This window comes from Miscanthus floridulus, chromosome 3, assembly GCF_019320115.1.
Source record: "Miscanthus floridulus cultivar M001 chromosome 3, ASM1932011v1, whole genome shotgun sequence".
Taxonomy (NCBI): Eukaryota; Viridiplantae; Streptophyta; class Magnoliopsida; order Poales; family Poaceae; genus Miscanthus; species Miscanthus floridulus.
In genome coordinates this window covers 109405044-109421974 of record NC_089582.1, presented here as the reverse complement: position 1 = coordinate 109421974, position 16931 = coordinate 109405044, and the positions used below count along the sequence as shown (strand labels likewise).

General features: G+C 44.8%; 1 protein-coding gene across 1 annotated transcript; it reads right to left on the bottom strand.

Moving 5' to 3' along the window:
- Positions 1 to 583: 583 nt before the first annotated feature.
- On the bottom strand, positions 584 to 5893 carry LOC136546427 (phospholipid-transporting ATPase 1-like). The gene is made up of 2 exons (XM_066538406.1): positions 4608 to 5893; positions 584 to 710 (listed from the first exon to the last, which is right to left on the bottom strand). The coding sequence occupies exon 1, from the start codon at positions 5364 to 5366 to the stop codon at positions 4782 to 4784; it is 585 nt and encodes a 194-aa protein (XP_066394503.1). The 5' UTR covers positions 5367 to 5893; the 3' UTR covers positions 584 to 710; positions 4608 to 4781.
- Positions 5894 to 16931: the final 11038 nt, after the last annotated feature.

Below are 16931 nucleotides of genomic sequence, written 5' to 3'. Positions count from 1 at the left end.
TCACGGTCACGAATCGGAGGGGATCACTCGCAGTCGCACTCTCGCAGTCGCAGCAGCCCCACACAAGGCCTCGTTCGGCTGGTACGAAGTTTGATTTGTTCGTTTTCTTAGAACAATATTTTTCAACCAATCTTAGTCAAAAGTTTCGTATCAGCGAATGGGGCCTGATCGGATCGGAGAGACGTGCGCGCTACCGACGTCCGAGACTACGAGTACTAATGTGTGGTGCCTAGCTACCTTCTATCGCGTTGCGTTGAGGGTCTCCATCGGGCACCGGCTCTGGCCCTTCCCACGTACGTGGACGCCACACGAGTCATATTCATTATTTATCTTGCACTGCGTCGTCGTCTACCACCGCTCCATCGTCTACTACCCCACAACTCTTCATGGAGAAACCGATGGTAAAACAGAGATGACCTCTGTTATTAGCTACTGGAGTACTCCCTTCATTTTAAAGCACGAGTCGTTCTAGATTTTATAGATATATAGCCTTTGTTTATAATAACACTTCTAAATATACATTATGCCTATTTATTTTTGAGAATTTTGTAGTACAACATAAACACTCACAACACGCATGCACAATCACCCATATGAATACACGTACGCAAACTCTATCTACCTTTATGAGCACATTCGAAGAACTGAGCTAGCATATCTTGAGATTCACGAAGTCATCTCGGACGCCTCGCTGTTGATGGAGACATTGCCTACCATTGAAAGTATAGCGCTGTTAAATCCTAAAATAAATCTAGAAAAATACTAGCACATGTGCCAAGTCAAGAAAACAGGTTCTATCACAAGGAACTCAACCAACTGATCTATAATCAGTTCGCAAGACGTTTCAAAAAACCATGTATCTAAAAGTCATAACGATTTACATTTTAGAAAAAAGGAGAGAGTAACATTTTTAGAGGCATGCATAAAATTAAATTATACAGGTTGGTATATCGTGTGTATCTGCCGTTGCAGTACGTAACATCATCCTACCGCGGAACTGTGGCACCTTCGCAACCACTTACATATATGTGGACTTCTTGTCATACGCCAAAAAACATCGCTGTGGAGTTTTCTTTGTTGGACCACACAAATAGAATAAATGCAACCTTATGTCCTCCCACCTTCGCAATCTCAGTCCTGGTTTAGTTCGCGAAATTTGGATTTTGGGGCTACTGTAGCACCTTCGTTTTTATTTGGCAAATAGTGTCCAAACATTGCCTAATTAGGCTTAAAACGTTCGTCTCGCAATTTCCCACCAAACTGTGCAATTAGTTTTTCTTTTCGTCTACATTTAATGCTCCATGCACGGGCCGCAAACATTCGATGTGACAAGTACTGTAGCAACTTTTTGAATTTTGGGGTCCAACTAAACAAGGGCTCAGTCGTGTCGTGTGCAGCTTTGGGTACTATGCACGAGGCTGAGACCTACTCTCTCCCTACATTTTCACACACACACACCACACACACACACACACACACACATATATATATATATATATATATATATATATATATATATATATATATATATATATATATATATTACTAACCTGTAGCTGACTACAAAATAACTTATTCTGTAGCCATTTTGAGTTACGATAATTAATATGTTAATTTACGAGATTATCGTAACTCCTTGCTAAGTGGTTTACTATGACGTTATAGTAAATATCCACATATGTTATAGTAACCCAACTATCGTAAATATGTATTAATATTATCGTAAATTAGTATATAAAATTATCGTAAATGGATGTGGCTACAGAATAACTTATTTTTGTAGCTGGCTACTGAATATACTCTCTCTATTTATATATATATATATATATATATATATATATATGTTATAGTAACCCAACTATCGTAAATATGTATTAATATTATCGTAAATTAGTATATAAAATTATCGTAAATGGATGTGGCTACAGAATAACTTATTTTTGTAGCTGGCTACTGAATATACTCTCCCTATATATATATATATATATATATATATATATAGTTTTTTTCTTGAATACGCAAAAAAAATTACGTGTTTTTTATAGAGTTTAAACATACAAACGTCGCGCTTCAAGCGAGCGCCCTAAGAGGTCTAGAAGGAACAACTCAAGATCGGACCGTCCTCGTGTACTTATATAAGTTACTGTATTACTCAAAAGCTAAACAACTAAGAGACAGGCGGCGCTTCAACTCAAGAAACAGCCTTTCGTCGACGCTGCTTCTTGCGCATGCCAGCCCCGGTGTTTGGAAGTAGGGCACGCAACGCTTCGACATTGAAAGCATAGTGTCCTAGGTACTATAAATTTGATCATGGTCGTTGTCAATATAATAGTGTGTAAATATGTAGTTATGCAATAACATATATGTAGTTTGCCAATTGAAGAATACATTAGCAGCCCTTTAATTTTAAGAGGTGACATCTAAGTCCACATATCTTTGCTTGAATATCTTAATTCAAATCTCTCAAATTTAGACTTGAACATATCGCACACTGGGCTGAAAAAAAACCCTAGCTTTTTGGGTCAATTTTTATGTCTATACTAGTAATGTCCCATATGCATATGAATTATGGGAGCTGAGGATCGGAGCAGTAGGGAAAGCGAAAAGATTGCAAAAGACAACTGAGTGCATGAGTGGCTTTCAGTTGTCAGGCCAATCAAGAGCGAGGTGTCACAAATTCAGCGTGGAACTCTGCCTCAAATTTGACCAAATCTTTTGGAGTGTATACATCATATATATGTACATCACGTCATGAGAATATTCTTTGCAGTAGCAACTGCGGCTTGGATGTTGATATACTGAACTGGAAGCGCGACTTGAGGAATAGTTACGGTAGTCATAACTCATAAGTCATGGGTGCATATCCCGTGAAAACACTTGTGATATGCTGGCTCAATTTTAACTAGGCCCTTGTACAGGCCCATGATAATCAAAGGGGGCAGCACGTGGGACAATGAAAGGTCCTTATGGTTAGAGGGGGGTTGAATAGCCTATTAAAAATTTCTACAACAACACTTAATAAACCGGTTAGACAATTATGAGGCGAAACAAGTGTTGCGCTAGTCTACTAAAACTTGTGAGGATGTTTCAGATAGGTCCATCAACTTTCAAAGTGGTTTTTTTTTGTCCATAAACTTTAATGTTGTATCACTTAAATCCATATCCCTCCATATAAGCTTCTCGTGCTGATGTGGCCTGCTGACTTGTCCATCTAAAGCAACCGTTGACCGTTCGTTTCGTCAAACACGCTGTGGGCGCGCAAGCAGGTGCCGCTGCCGCCGTTGCGGGCGCGCGAACAAGCCGCGGCCGTCGCCGTCCCCGGCGGCGCCGCCCCTGCTGCTCCCGTCGCTCTTCATCAGGGCGTCGCCCACGTCACTCCTCGCTCCTCAGGCCGCCGGCCAGCCATGACGACACCACCGCCACCAGCAGCAACACCGAAGCAGCAGCAGCATGGCCTCACCGCTGTTGCGGGCGAGGTGCGCGCCCAGCGCTGCATCGCGCTTCCGTGCCGCCCGGGGACGCGGACGCTGCCTGCGTGCTGTCGACGGCGCCACGTGCTGCAGCGCGCTGATGACGGTACGGAGCGCGCGGCTCGTGGACCCGCGTTTGGCGAGCATGATCTCGCCGAGCTCGGCGGGCCTGAGGCGGGCATCGGCGTGGAACCCCTCCTCCACCTGTGGGTACAGCTTGTGGTCCTTGAGCCCCAGGTAGTTGCTTGCCAGCGCCTTGAATCCCTCGAAGTCGCACATGGTGAAGTGGATGTGCACGTCAAGCCGGCCTGGCCGCAGCATGACCGGGTCCACGCTGTCCTTGCCTCTTCTCATGGTGAACACCATCACGCGCTCCTCGCCGCAGCAGGAGAGCCCGTCCATGAAGCTGAGCACACGCGCAGTCCTCGCCGCCACCGTCTCGCCGTCGCCGTTGCCGCTGCGCAGGTAGCGGGCAAGTTCCTGTGGACCGACGGCAGCATGTACGAGGGCGCCTGGCGCCGCGGCCGCGCATCGGGCCGCGGCAAGTTCTCCTGGACCTCCGGCGCGCCACCACGCGGCCGCCCACGGCCACCGTCGTCTCCCGGTCCGGGAAGCTGAGGCCGCGGTGTCCGCCCTCCGCGGTGCCGTACACCAGGTACGCCGCGTAGGGGGTCCCCGGCGTGAGCGCGGCCGCTGGGAGGGTCCCGTAGATGTCGAGGCACGTGCAGTCCACCAGCTCCGCCACGTCCGGGAACCTGGCAAGGGGGTGGGGTGGCCACCGCCGTCGTCAACGAGAGCGCCTAGCCTCTTGCTCCTGCTGCCGGTGCAGGTCGCCGTTGCGGCTGGACGTGAGCTGCGCCATGGCTCATGCCCTCACACACCTCCAGCTCCTGGAGCAGCGCCATGATGGGGTCGCAGGGCTCGCGGGGCACGGGCACGGCGGGGCCACCGGACGGCGGGTAGTAGACGCCATCGGCGTGCACGGCGCCGGCGAGCAGCAACAGCAAGCAGCTTTTATATTTATTATGGCGTCCATGTATTTCTCTCTAAAATAAGTAAGTCGTACGTTGTATACGCGGAGTGATATACGGCGCCAAGAATTGAATCCGCTGCCAACATATGAGCTAGAACACGTACTTGATCTGCCCAGGTCCTCGTTGATGTTGAGCGCGCGGCACTGGAACTTGGCCTGTCGCTTGTCGTCGAACATGTTCTTGTCCTGCTCCATGAAGAAAGCCTACCCGACCCTGATGATCTCCATGGAGATGTACAGAGAGATGGGTATCATCACCTGGAAGGTGATCACCGACTTCATGAAGGTGAAGGCCACCTCGGCGCCCATCCCGTACCAGTTGTACGTGGCGTCCGGGTCGTCCTTGACGGAAAAGTCCCTCTTGCGGAAGAAGGGGGGATCACCCCGAGCTCGTCACCGTGGTCGCCGAGCCAGATGTCAGCGAGGAGCGACACGATGCCGCAGAGGAGGAACAGGACGACGGCGAGCATGATGGTCTCGCGGTTCATGTGCGTCTCCAGGCGGCTGCGCTTGGACGGCGCCCCGTAGCTATTGAGCATCACCTTCGTGTCCCGGCCGGTGTAGATGGCCACGCCGATGGCCCAGGCCGTGTTCTTGACCTCGCACCCGCGGAGCATGATGTTGGAGGGGCCGAGCGAGACGGCGCGGCGGCCGTCGAGGTCGACCGTGGTGAGGAAGCCGTAGAGGTTGCGGTTGGGCCTCTCGCACTTGATGACCCCCGCGAGCGCCTCGGCCAGCGTAGGCATCGTCTCCTGCTTGGCGTACCGCGTCTTGAGGTTGGACTCGCCGTCGAGGTTGATGGTCTGCACGTAGGCAACGCCGGGGGGCGTGCTGTCCACCTCCTCCTCCCCTACCTCCATCATCTCCACGTCGGTCGTCTACTGCAACAGCGGCGGGCTCATGACCTCCGTGGTGGCGGGCATCCCGCAGGTTGTCTGGTCCGCCAACCGCGGCCAGCCCGTCGGGGAGGGCGCGTCCGCGGAGCTCACAGCCACGGGCAACCTCGTGCTCCGCTCCACCCCCGGTGGCGCCGTCGTGTGGTCTGCGGGCACCGCGGGGCGGTCCGTGGCCGCGCCAACCTCGTCCCCAGCGCCGACGACAACGCCTAGCCGGCCGACGACGACGCGCCTGAGCTGCAGCTGCCGGCGGCGGCTCCCGCTCAGGAGCTGCCGTCGCCCACAGCCGCGCCGGCAGCGGCTGTTGCTGCTGCGCTCCAAGTCCGGTCGCGCGCTCGCACTCCACATGGCACTCAGCTCGCAGTCGCAGCGTCTGCCCGACCACGTGCTCCGGGACCTCGCCGCGGCGGGGAAGCTCCAGCGCACCACGAGCCTAGTCGCGTTCGCTCCAGCCACGAAGCGCCGTAGGAGGAAGCCACCCGCACGCCCGCATGGCCACGGCATCGTGCCACATAAGCACGAGAAGCCAACGTGGAAATGTATGGACCTAAGTGATACGCGTACAAAGTTTATGGACCCAAAAAGTCACTTTAGAAGTTGATGGACCTAACCGAAACTTCCTCACAAGTTAATGGACCTCTAATGCATTTAACTATATATATATATATATATATATATATATATATATATATATATATATATATATATATATATATATATATATATATATATATATATATATATAGAACAACTACTCTATAGCTGGCTACAAAATAACCTATTCTGTAGCCACCTTGAGTTACTATAATTACTATGTTAATTTATGAGATTATAGTAACTCCTTACTAAGTGGTTTACTATAACGTTATGGTAAATATCCCTATGTGTTATAGTAACCCAACTATAGTAAATATATATTGATATTATCGTAAATTAGTATATAAAATTATGGTAAATGGAGGTGGCTACAGAATAACTTATTCTTTAGCTGGCTACTGAATAGCCTCTCCCTATATATATATATATATTTTCTTGAATACGCAAAAAAAATTACGTGTTTTTTTATAGAGTTTAAACATACAAACGTCGCGCTTCAAGCGAGCGCCCTAAGAGGTCTAGAAGGAACAACTCAAGATCGGACCGTCCTCGTGTACTGATATAAGTTACTGTATTACTCAAAAGCTAAACAACTAAGAGACGGGCGGCGCTTCAACTCAAGAAACAGCCTTCCGTCGACACTGCTTCTTGCGCATGCCAGCCCCGGTGTTTGGAAGTAGGACGCGCAACGCTTCGACATTGAAAGCATAGTGTCCTAGGTACTATAAATTTGATCTTGGTCGTTGTCAATATAATAGTGTATAAATATGTAGTTATGCAACAACATATATGTAGTTTGCCAATTGAAGAATACATTAGCAGCCCTTTAATTTTAAGAGGTGACATCTAAGTCCACATATCTTTGCTTGAATATCTTAATTCAAATCTCTCAAATTTAGACTTGAACATATCGCACACTGGGCTGAAAAAAAAACCCTAGCTTTTCGGGTCAATTTTTATGTCTATACTAGTAATGTCCCATATGCATATGAATTATGGGAGCTGAGGATCGGAGCAGTAGGGAAAGCGAAAAGATTGCAAAAGACAACTGAGCTTATCTGCTTACGTATATGTGGTGAAAATGGAGTGGTAGACCTGGAAGAAACGAATGCATGAGTGGCTTTCAGTTGTCAGGCCAATCAAGAGCGAGGTGTCACAAATTCAGCATGGAACTCTGCCTCAAATTTGACCAAATCTTTTGGAGTGTATACATCGTATATATGTACATCACGTCATGAGAATATTCTTTGCAGTAGCAACTGCGGCTTGGATGTTGATATACTGAACTGGAAGCGCGACTTGAGGAATAGTTGCGGTAGTCATAACTCATAAGTCATGGGTGCATATCCCGTGAAAACACTTGTGATATGATGGCTCAATTTTAACTAGGCCCTTGTAGAGGCCCATGATAATCAAAGGGGGCAGCACTTGGGACACTGAAAGGTCCTTATGGCTAGAGGGGGTTGAATAGCCTATTAAAAATTTCTACAACAACACTTAATAAACCGGTTGACAATTATGAGGTGAAAGAAGTGTTGCGCTAGTCTACTAAAAAGCAAGCCACCTACCACAATTCTAGTTTATATAGTTGCTATCTACACAATAGCTATGACACTATACTAAGTTAGTATGCTCTCAAAAGCTAACTAAAGAGCCACACTAACCAAACTAACGAGCTCTCACAACTAGCTACACTAAAGAGCTTGATAACTAGTTTGCAGTAAAATAAAGAGAGTGAGCAAGAAGGTTATACCGCCGTATCGAGGAGTGAACCAATCAATCACAAGGATGAATACCAATGAAAACCAATTACCTCGGAATCAAATGATGAACACAATGATTTTTTACCGAGGTTCACTTGCTTACCGGCAAGCTACTCCTCGTTGTGGCGATTCACTCACTTGGAGGTTCACGCGCTAATTGGCATCACACGCTAAACCCTCAATAGGGTGCCGCACAACCAACATAAGATGAGGATCACACAAAGTATGAGCAAGCCACGAGCAATCCACTAGAGTACCTTTTGGCTCTCCGCCGGGAAAAGGTCAAGAACCCCTTGCAATCACCACGATCGGAGCCGAAGACAATCACCACCCTCCGCTCGATGATCCTCGCTGCTCCAAGCCATCTAGGTGGCGGCAACCACTAAGAGTAACAAGCGAATCCCGCAGTAAAACACAAACACCAAGTGCCTCTAGATGCAACCACTCAAGCAATGCACTTGGATTCTCCCCCAATCTCACAAAGATGATGAATCTCACAAGGTTTAGTTCAATTGGATGCAAAGTGGACTTGGACTTCGGCAAACGTGGTGATCCGGATGATCACCACCTCAAGCAAGACATTAGAAGACATGTTGAAGATAGTAAAAGTGACGGTGCCATACTCTCAGGATTCTCGACTACCGGATATGTTGGCTATCAAATCCGTATCGAAAAAAACTCGAAGGTCCACGACCCGCCTATTCGAGGAAGGATATCTCAAGATCACGTCAAGACTCCGACTATGGCACGACTATGTAACTTGTAGGGCAAGTAGGCCTCGGATATAAATAGCTAGTGATCCACCCTATTGTAATAATTGAAACTCTCGTAGGCATAGCCATCTTGTAATAGCCATCTCGCTATTCGACGAGATCGTAATACAAACAAGTAGCAACTAGACATAAGGCTTTTACTCGCTTCCCGGGCCCCCAAACTAGTATAAATCTTGTGTCCCGACTGTGGTTGTTCTTTGCATCAAGCGAATTCCTCCAAGAACCGAATATCTGCCGGTAAAAAGCACCAAAAGAGGCGCGCCAGGTAGGGGGATTTCGCGCAAAGAGTGATCATGCCGATCATTAGTGGAGTTTGGTATGCCGATCCAACGCGTTCCGACGTCAAGGCACTGCCTACTTTAGCCAAATCCGAGATCATAGGTGACTATCAGGTCTCAGATCTATTCACCATCCCGCAACATGCCGGCTGCTGAGAGCGGGCATGTGGGTCGATTAATAAAATCAAGCGAGGCCGTTAGGAACGATGATTTGGGAGGTAACCGATGGCAATTTGCATATGCTGTGTAACCCTTGTCGCAATATAACCTTGGCCAGATGTAGGGCTAATGGTAACAGAGTATCCTTTGAAAATCGTACGAGCATGTCATACATGCAACATATATACATGGCCAATATTTGCACAGTTTGTTTTCTTTCGAACGTGTCTGCATAGAATGTCAGACTGGCAATCAATACTTTTTGTTTCAAAAGGAGTGTACATATTCAGAGACTGTTGACAGAGTAATTTAAAATAGTGAAGCCAGCATATATGCCTTCTGTTTACACTAAAATTTGAGGAGAAGAGCGCGGAAACTTGAAGCATCCAAGATTGTGTCAGCAAGGAATCAATTGCATAAGTATCGATATCAGCTGGTTCAGATGTGGTACTGGGATCGGCTCTCTTCAGATGACTTCAGTAGATAACGTCAATAAGTTACGGTTGGCGTCGGGAGAAACATGTCGGACTCTACAAAAAGGGAAAGATTAGGGTCTAAGTTATCTTAAGTTAGGAATATTTTCTCTTATACTAAAAATTGTAATGAGTCGTATTTGAGTAGGATTCACGCTTAGGTTCCGAGTATAAATATTAGACCCCGGCCATTATAAAAGAGGATCCCAATCAATGAATACCATTTACTTTTTCGGCTTAACGCCAACCCTTAGGAGTAAGAGTAGTGTAGATCTCGGCGAGTTCTTCAACAAGCAGAGCTGCATCGGTCCGGTCGACCTCCGGCTTGTCTGTAAGTACCGTCACAGCTTATACCTCTATTTGTAAGGATGCATCGGTCCGGTCGACCTCTTACGAGCTCTAGTACAAGCTAGTTATCGATCCTTATCTAGTTCAAGTACGGCTGCATCGGTTAAGTTCGACCTCCACTGCTCGAATTAGACTAAGGTCAAGTTATCGGCTCTACTTAAGGGTTGCATCCTTCGGGTAGATTCATTATGTTATCGATCTTGCTGATGTTCTTATTGTCATTAGTTTCAGCAATATCAACCTGCCCGATCGAGATCGTTTTAGATCGGACTCACACCCTTTTAGTCCATCGTTTATTCTGTCACATTGTGATGATTCTTACTTTAAATGACGGATTATATTTTATCGGCTGTTCTACTTCGATCTTGATCGTGCGTAGTATGCAGTGAAGACATGCCTGATCTTGAGAAGATTTATCGGCTAGTTGAATGTGGTCTATAGCTCACTATTATGGATGTAACGATCCGATCGATTCCCACTGTTACTACTTTAGATCGGAGTATGCTGGTTGGTAGATTTGCTTTCGACTAGGCATGACCCTAGCTATTTGTTATGCCTGCATCGACTAAATAGCCGATCGCCTGTACTTTAACGCTTATAGCGTGTCTTCATGATTCTATTAAATGTGAATAGATCTGTTTGCTTTAAAAGGTTTAATCTGTTATCTTTATTATGGCTGCCATCGATCCGGTCAAACCCTCACTATTAAAGATAATAGATTAGATTCGATGAGTTTATAAATCTGTTCGTATTAAATAGTCGATTGTTCTCATGCTATGATCCTTTTTCTACCTGAATCTGCTATTTCGATTCACTTATGCTTTGACACATATAGCATGTCTTTTAGAAACCTGTCAACGTATAGATGGTTTTATGGATTCTTTGACTTTAGTTTGTTGTTATCATCTAGCTGCATCGTTTCGGTCGAACTTCACTGTTGATGATAGCAGATGAGATTCAGATCGTTTATAGATCCATTTGTACTAGACAGTCGATTTTGTTCGCATGTTATATCCTTTCTCGTTAAACTTATCGGCTCAATGCTTTACACCGGTTATATTTATTTAGCTGATGATGTTACTTATATCTGGGTACATTGCATTTGTTACTATAAAATCAATCATGATCCACGAGTGTTACAGTCCTTAACAGTTGATTTCTTCTCGTATTGGCTATTTAGTTGATTTTCCCGTCTAGCTGCTCCTGAAGCGGCACACTTGGAACTATCTGGGCAAAACCAGCATGTTCCACCTTAAATTACTGATAAACTTTCTCTCTTTGTCAATTATAGGTCAAATTGACTGGCACGCCTTTGGGAAATTCACAGGGTCGACTGGTCCTGCTTTGAAGCCAACCGGATCTCTAGCCTTGCTAGATCAAGTAGATCCTTCTGGCTTGCTGCATATTGACATTTTGGTGCCGACACGTGTCCTAGCATGCTCGGTGGGACACTACAATTGTCATGGCAGCTTACAACAACAGTGATATCCTTATGGTGCCTTATGAAGACCTACCTAATGAGGATGAAGATATCATCAGCAACGCTATAGAAGAATTTTAGGACAAGTGTTTGTTGTCCTACACCAAGATACGTGACAATAAAATTGTTTAGAAATATCCACTACTAAGAGTTTTGATGCACGGGCAGTCAGATATAGACGAAGCTGATGATAGACGTTTCTTCGTAGATGCTGTAAACAAATCTATTCATGATACCATGTTGAATCATAATACAACTTTCTTGAACACATTCCACAATACCATGAAAGATGTGTTTCATGGATTTTCAATTGATCAGGTTGGATTGGCTTATTATAACTGTTTACACCAGAATTTGGAAGAAGGATCTCAGAAGCTCGAGCACTCCCAAGATCATGTCAGCAAGGGATCAATTGCGTACAGATCGAAACAAGCTAATTCAGATGCTGCGCTAGAATCGGCTTTCTTCAGATAGCGCCAACAGATAACGACAGAGGCTATGATTGGTGCTGGGACGAGGCATGCTGGACTCTACAAAAAGGGAAAGATTAGAGTCCAAGTTATCTTAAATTAGAAATGTTTTCATTATGCCAAAGATTGTATTGAGTCGTACTCGAGCAAGGTTTGTTTTTAGGCTCTGGGTATAAATACCAAACCCTGGCTATTGTAAAAATACAACAATCAATCAAATACAAAGTCAATTACTTTTTTTGGCTCTGGCCACCCCTTAGGAGTAGGAGTAGAGTGGATCTCGGTGAGTTCTTCAGCGAGTACGGCTGTATCAATCCGGTCGACCTCCACTGCTTGTCTGTAAGTACCGTCATAGTTTATACCTCTGTTCGTATGGCTGCATCGATCCGGTCGACCCCCACTACGACTCTAGTATAGGCTAGTTATCGATTCTTGTCTAATTCAAGTATGGCCTGTGTGATTCTGCCTCACACCCCATTGCTTAAATTAGATCAAGGCCAAATTATCGGCTCTACCTTAGTATGGCAGTCTTTGGTAGATTCATTAAGTTACCAATATTGCTTTTTGCTTTCATTGTTTATCTAATTACAGCAATATCACTCTGCCCGATTGAGATTGATCTGGATCGGCCTTATATCTTGTTTAACTCATCATTTGCTAATCTAAAATTGATCTAATCTACATCTTAAGCGATGAGTTATGTTTTTATCGGTTGTTTTGCATCAATCTTAATCATGCATAGCGTGCGGTTAAGGCATGTCCAATCTTGAGTAGATCTATTAGTTAATAAAAACTGTTCCATAGCCCGTCATCACGGTCTGTGGGATTCTGCCTCTCACCCCACTATTGGCACTGTAGAGTGGGGATCGTTAGTTAGTAGACATATTCTTGAGAATGCATGACCTTAACTATGTGCTATGTCTGATTCGGCTATTTAGTCGATATCGAATGCTTTCACGAACAATTCACATTACGAGATCATTGAAGTAGAGATAAGTTGAAAGATACATTAGCCCCATGATCTTGTTATGGTATTACGGCCTACACGATTCTGCCTCATGCCCCACTGATATTAGTAATGAGTTAGGGTCGTCGAGTCTATTGTTGTTTCTATGACCTGCATGATTCTGCCTCATGCCCCATAGGTCATGGCGATAGATGAGATCTAACATGTTCATTAGATTTACCTTTATTAAATGGTTAAGATATGTTGAGTTGTTTCTTTAAATAAAAGGAGTTTGGTTACTAGTATTTATTGGCTCAGTATAAACCAATCATCATTGATATCTTATTGCCATTGATTAATATTTGCTTAAATAACATTTATCCTGAATGATAACTGGTCCTTCTTATACAACCCCATGAGCTTTAATCGATTCATTCTTGTGAACATGCTAGGATCGGCTATTTAGTCGATTTCCTCTCATATCGGCTCTTAGAGCCACACATTCGTGACTGTTTGGCAACACTGGCATGTTCTGTCCTTAATTACTGATAAGCTTTCTCTTCTTGTCAATTGCAGGGTCAAATTGACTGGCACGTCTCAGAAGGATTGCGTAGGATCGACCACCCTTGCGCTGAAGCCAGGTGGATCTACTCCATCGAGCGGACCCATCCAGCTTGCTGCGTGTGTCCTCGGTACGGAGGCAAAAATTCTGTGTCGACACACGTTTCTGGCACGCTCAGTGAGACTCCACAATCGTCATGGCGGCTCACAACAACAACATCCTTATGGTACACTATGAAGACGTACCTGATGAGGATAAGGATACCATTGGTAAGGCTACAGAAGAATTTTAGAAGAAGTGTTTGTTGTCCTACACTAAAACACATGACAGCACAATTATTCAGAAATTTCCACTACCCAGAGTTCTACTACATGGGCAGATAGATACATTTGAAGCTGAAGACAGGCATTTCTTTACAGAAGCCATAAGCAAATCTGTTCGTGATGCCATATCAAGCCGCAATGAAGCTTTCGTTGATGCATTTCACAACGCCATGAAAGAGGCGATTCATGGGATTCCAGTTGGTCAGGTTGGATCGACTTGTTACAACATTCTAGATCCACTTAAGGGACTATTCAAGTCGGTACCAGCCATCAAGAAGCAGTACCAGCTGGTAATGGTGATGTCCAGACACTTCACGGTTTATCTAAACAAACTCCAGGCACTGCTACGAATCAAGTACAGTACAATCTTGGACCATCAATACAGCATGTACAACAGCCGACGGGGCAAAGTCAAAACCAGATGATCAATTTTGGCACATCGGGCCACATACCGTTGTTGGCTCAAAAAATAGCACCATCAATTCAAAAGATCCGTAGAGATATAGATCCTTATGTCTATAATCAAAGACTTCAAGCAGCAAGCCAGCAAAGGACCCAACAGATTAAGATTCCACAAGGCTATCTCTATGGCATGGATTATAACACCCTCGACATGATGCCAAATCCAAGATATTAAGGCACATGAGATTTTAATCCACAGATGGGTCAGCAAGTACCGAGAAATCTAAATCCGCAAGCTGATGAGTTGCTGCTAAAGGTGACCAAGATGATGAAGAATCAGTTCGGTCTGAAGCCGAAAGGGCTGACCTTTTCATACAAACGTCCATATCCAGAATGGTATGATTTGGTCGCTCTTCCTACAAAGTATAGGCTCCTAGAGTTCGCTAAGTTCACTAGACAAGACAGTACAAGCACAATAGAACATGTCAGTCGGTATCTTACACAATTGGGTAAAGCATTAGTTGAGGATGCCCATTGGGTTCATTTTTTCTCCTTATCCCTGTCGGGGCTAGCCTTCACTTGGTTCTTGTCACTACCAGTCAACTCCATTATCAATTAGGCTGACCTAGAGAAGAAGTGTCATACATATTTTTACACTGGGACTAGAGAAAAGAAGATCACCGATCTGATGACCATGAGATAGAGGACTAATGAATCGGACACTGAGTTTCTTTAGAGATTCTGAGAGGCTAGGAATTTGTGCTTCTCATTGAGTTTGGCCGATGATCAGCTAGCTGCTTTAGCTGTCCAAGGAATGCTACCAATGTGGAAGGAAAAGCTGCTAGGACAAGAATTTGACAACTTAGGTCAATTGGCTCAATGAGTAGCAGCGCTCAATTGCCAATTCTAGAGTATGCGTAGAGACACTCAATTCTAGAAGAATACCACCGTAGCCGAAGCTTATAATCCATACTCAATAGATGACGGCTATGAAGATGAAGAAGAAGAGGTTGCTGCAGCTAAATGGAATTAGAGCAAAAAGACAGTAATGGTGCCAAATCCTTGAGGAAGAGGAGTCAAGGAAAGCTATGACTTTGATGTCACGAAATCAAACAAGCTCTTTGACTTTTTACTTGAGAAGGGCCACATCAAATTGCTGAACAATCATGTTATGTTGCTCCCTAAACAGTTGAAGAATAAAAAGTTCTGCAAGTTCCATAATGCTACTTCTCATTCCACTAATGAGTGCAAAATTTTCTGGCAGTATATATACAGAGGGCTATTCAGCAAGGGAGACTCAAATTCGATACACCTTGGAAGATAAAAGTTGATGATAATCCTTTCCCAGGAGATCAAAATATGGTTGATGTTGGGATATTCAAAGGAAAAACTAAGGTCCTAACATCAGCCAAATCAAGAAAAGATGGAACAGTCGATCCCAAGATGCAAATATCAGCTGATGAATACAAAGAGGTTAAAAATGTCGTGATCAGCAGAAGAGCCGATATGAGCAGGGGGGAACATCAAAGGATGGAGCGACGAGGCCGCGAGTCACATCTCGGATCCTGTTGAATAAGTGGCGGCGGCAGAAGGAAAAAGATTATCAGCAATGGTTAGAGGATCAAGAATACTAGCATCAACTAGAAGAAGAGAGGTATGAGAGGAAGCAAGCCAAATCGCACTGGAATTGTCCTTTCTTCAGATACTGCTGGAACGAAGGTTTGAAATTGCCTACCAGATATGACTGTCCAGAATGCAGTAATCAATATTGGGAGTTTAAGCAATCTCAAATCAATCGCCGGTCTATCCGTGCCCAGAATGCATATCATCATAATAACATGGATCGGCGCTTAAAAAATAAAAGTATTCATGATCGGCTGGGAAAGAGAGTTGTTGACCAAGACTAGGCTGATCATGAAGAAGGAAACAACCAGAGGGAACATGTTTGGTAGGAAGGCCAATGGTGCCCCGAAGGTTTAACAAGAAGCCAGAATAGAAGAGTGCAACGCCTAAGGAATAAGGAGATGGAATAGGCTCAGCCATCTGGTAAAACTCAAGTGTGGCGTACCAAGCAAATAGCTGATAAGAAACAACCATTGGGTAATATCAAAATGGCTTTTCTGTTGCCATCAGAGTTCAGAGCTCTGGTGGATTAGGAAGTTTACTCAGACTTCAATGAATTAGAGTATGAAGAGATGGTTGCCAAGTTGACGGTTACACACCAAGCGATATTTGATAAGCCAGTCAAACATCGGCACTTGAAGGCTTTATACATGAAAGGTTTTGTTGATGGGAAGCCGATGAACAAAATGTTAGTGGACGAAGGTGCTTCTATCAATCTTATGCCTTACACTACTTTTCGTAAGCTTGACAAGGGACTAGGAGATTTGCTTGAGACCAATATGATGCTTAGAGACTTCAGAGGGAATACATCTAAGAGCCCGGGGGGGGGCAATAAACGTCGAGTTAACAATCGGGAGTAAAACTCTGCTCACCACGTTCTTTGTCATCGATGGAAAAGGCTCATACAGTTTACTCCTCATCATGACTGGATTCACGCAAACTATTGTGTGCCATCAACCATGCATCAATGTTTGATTCAATGGCATGGGGATGATGTCGAGGTGGTTCGCGCTGATGAGTCTGTGAGCATCACAACAACCAATCCAGTGTTTTGGGAATTAGGAGACTTTGAATGCCTTTCTAGCAAAACATGGGAAGGAGGCTTCATCAGGATTAATAATGAAGGCCAATAGCCAGTTCAAGCAATTGGCTCTGAAAGTTTGTTTTAATCAGTAATCGTGGCATCGCGTCGGCCATTGAGTTAAGGGAAAATAAACATTGAGTCTTGGAAATGGGTTTAGGCCGACGTATGTGAATGTTGAATTAAAGTGTAAGTGCAATTCAGAGTTAATGGATTTGTCAAGAGAAGTTCTGTTTTGCTTAATAGGATGCTTG

What these genes read in the sequence shown, in the direction of transcription:
- LOC136546427 (XM_066538406.1), bottom strand. Translation starts at nt 5,366, where the DNA reads ATGATGGAGGTAGGGGAGGAGGAGGTGGACAGCACGCCCCCCGGCGTT.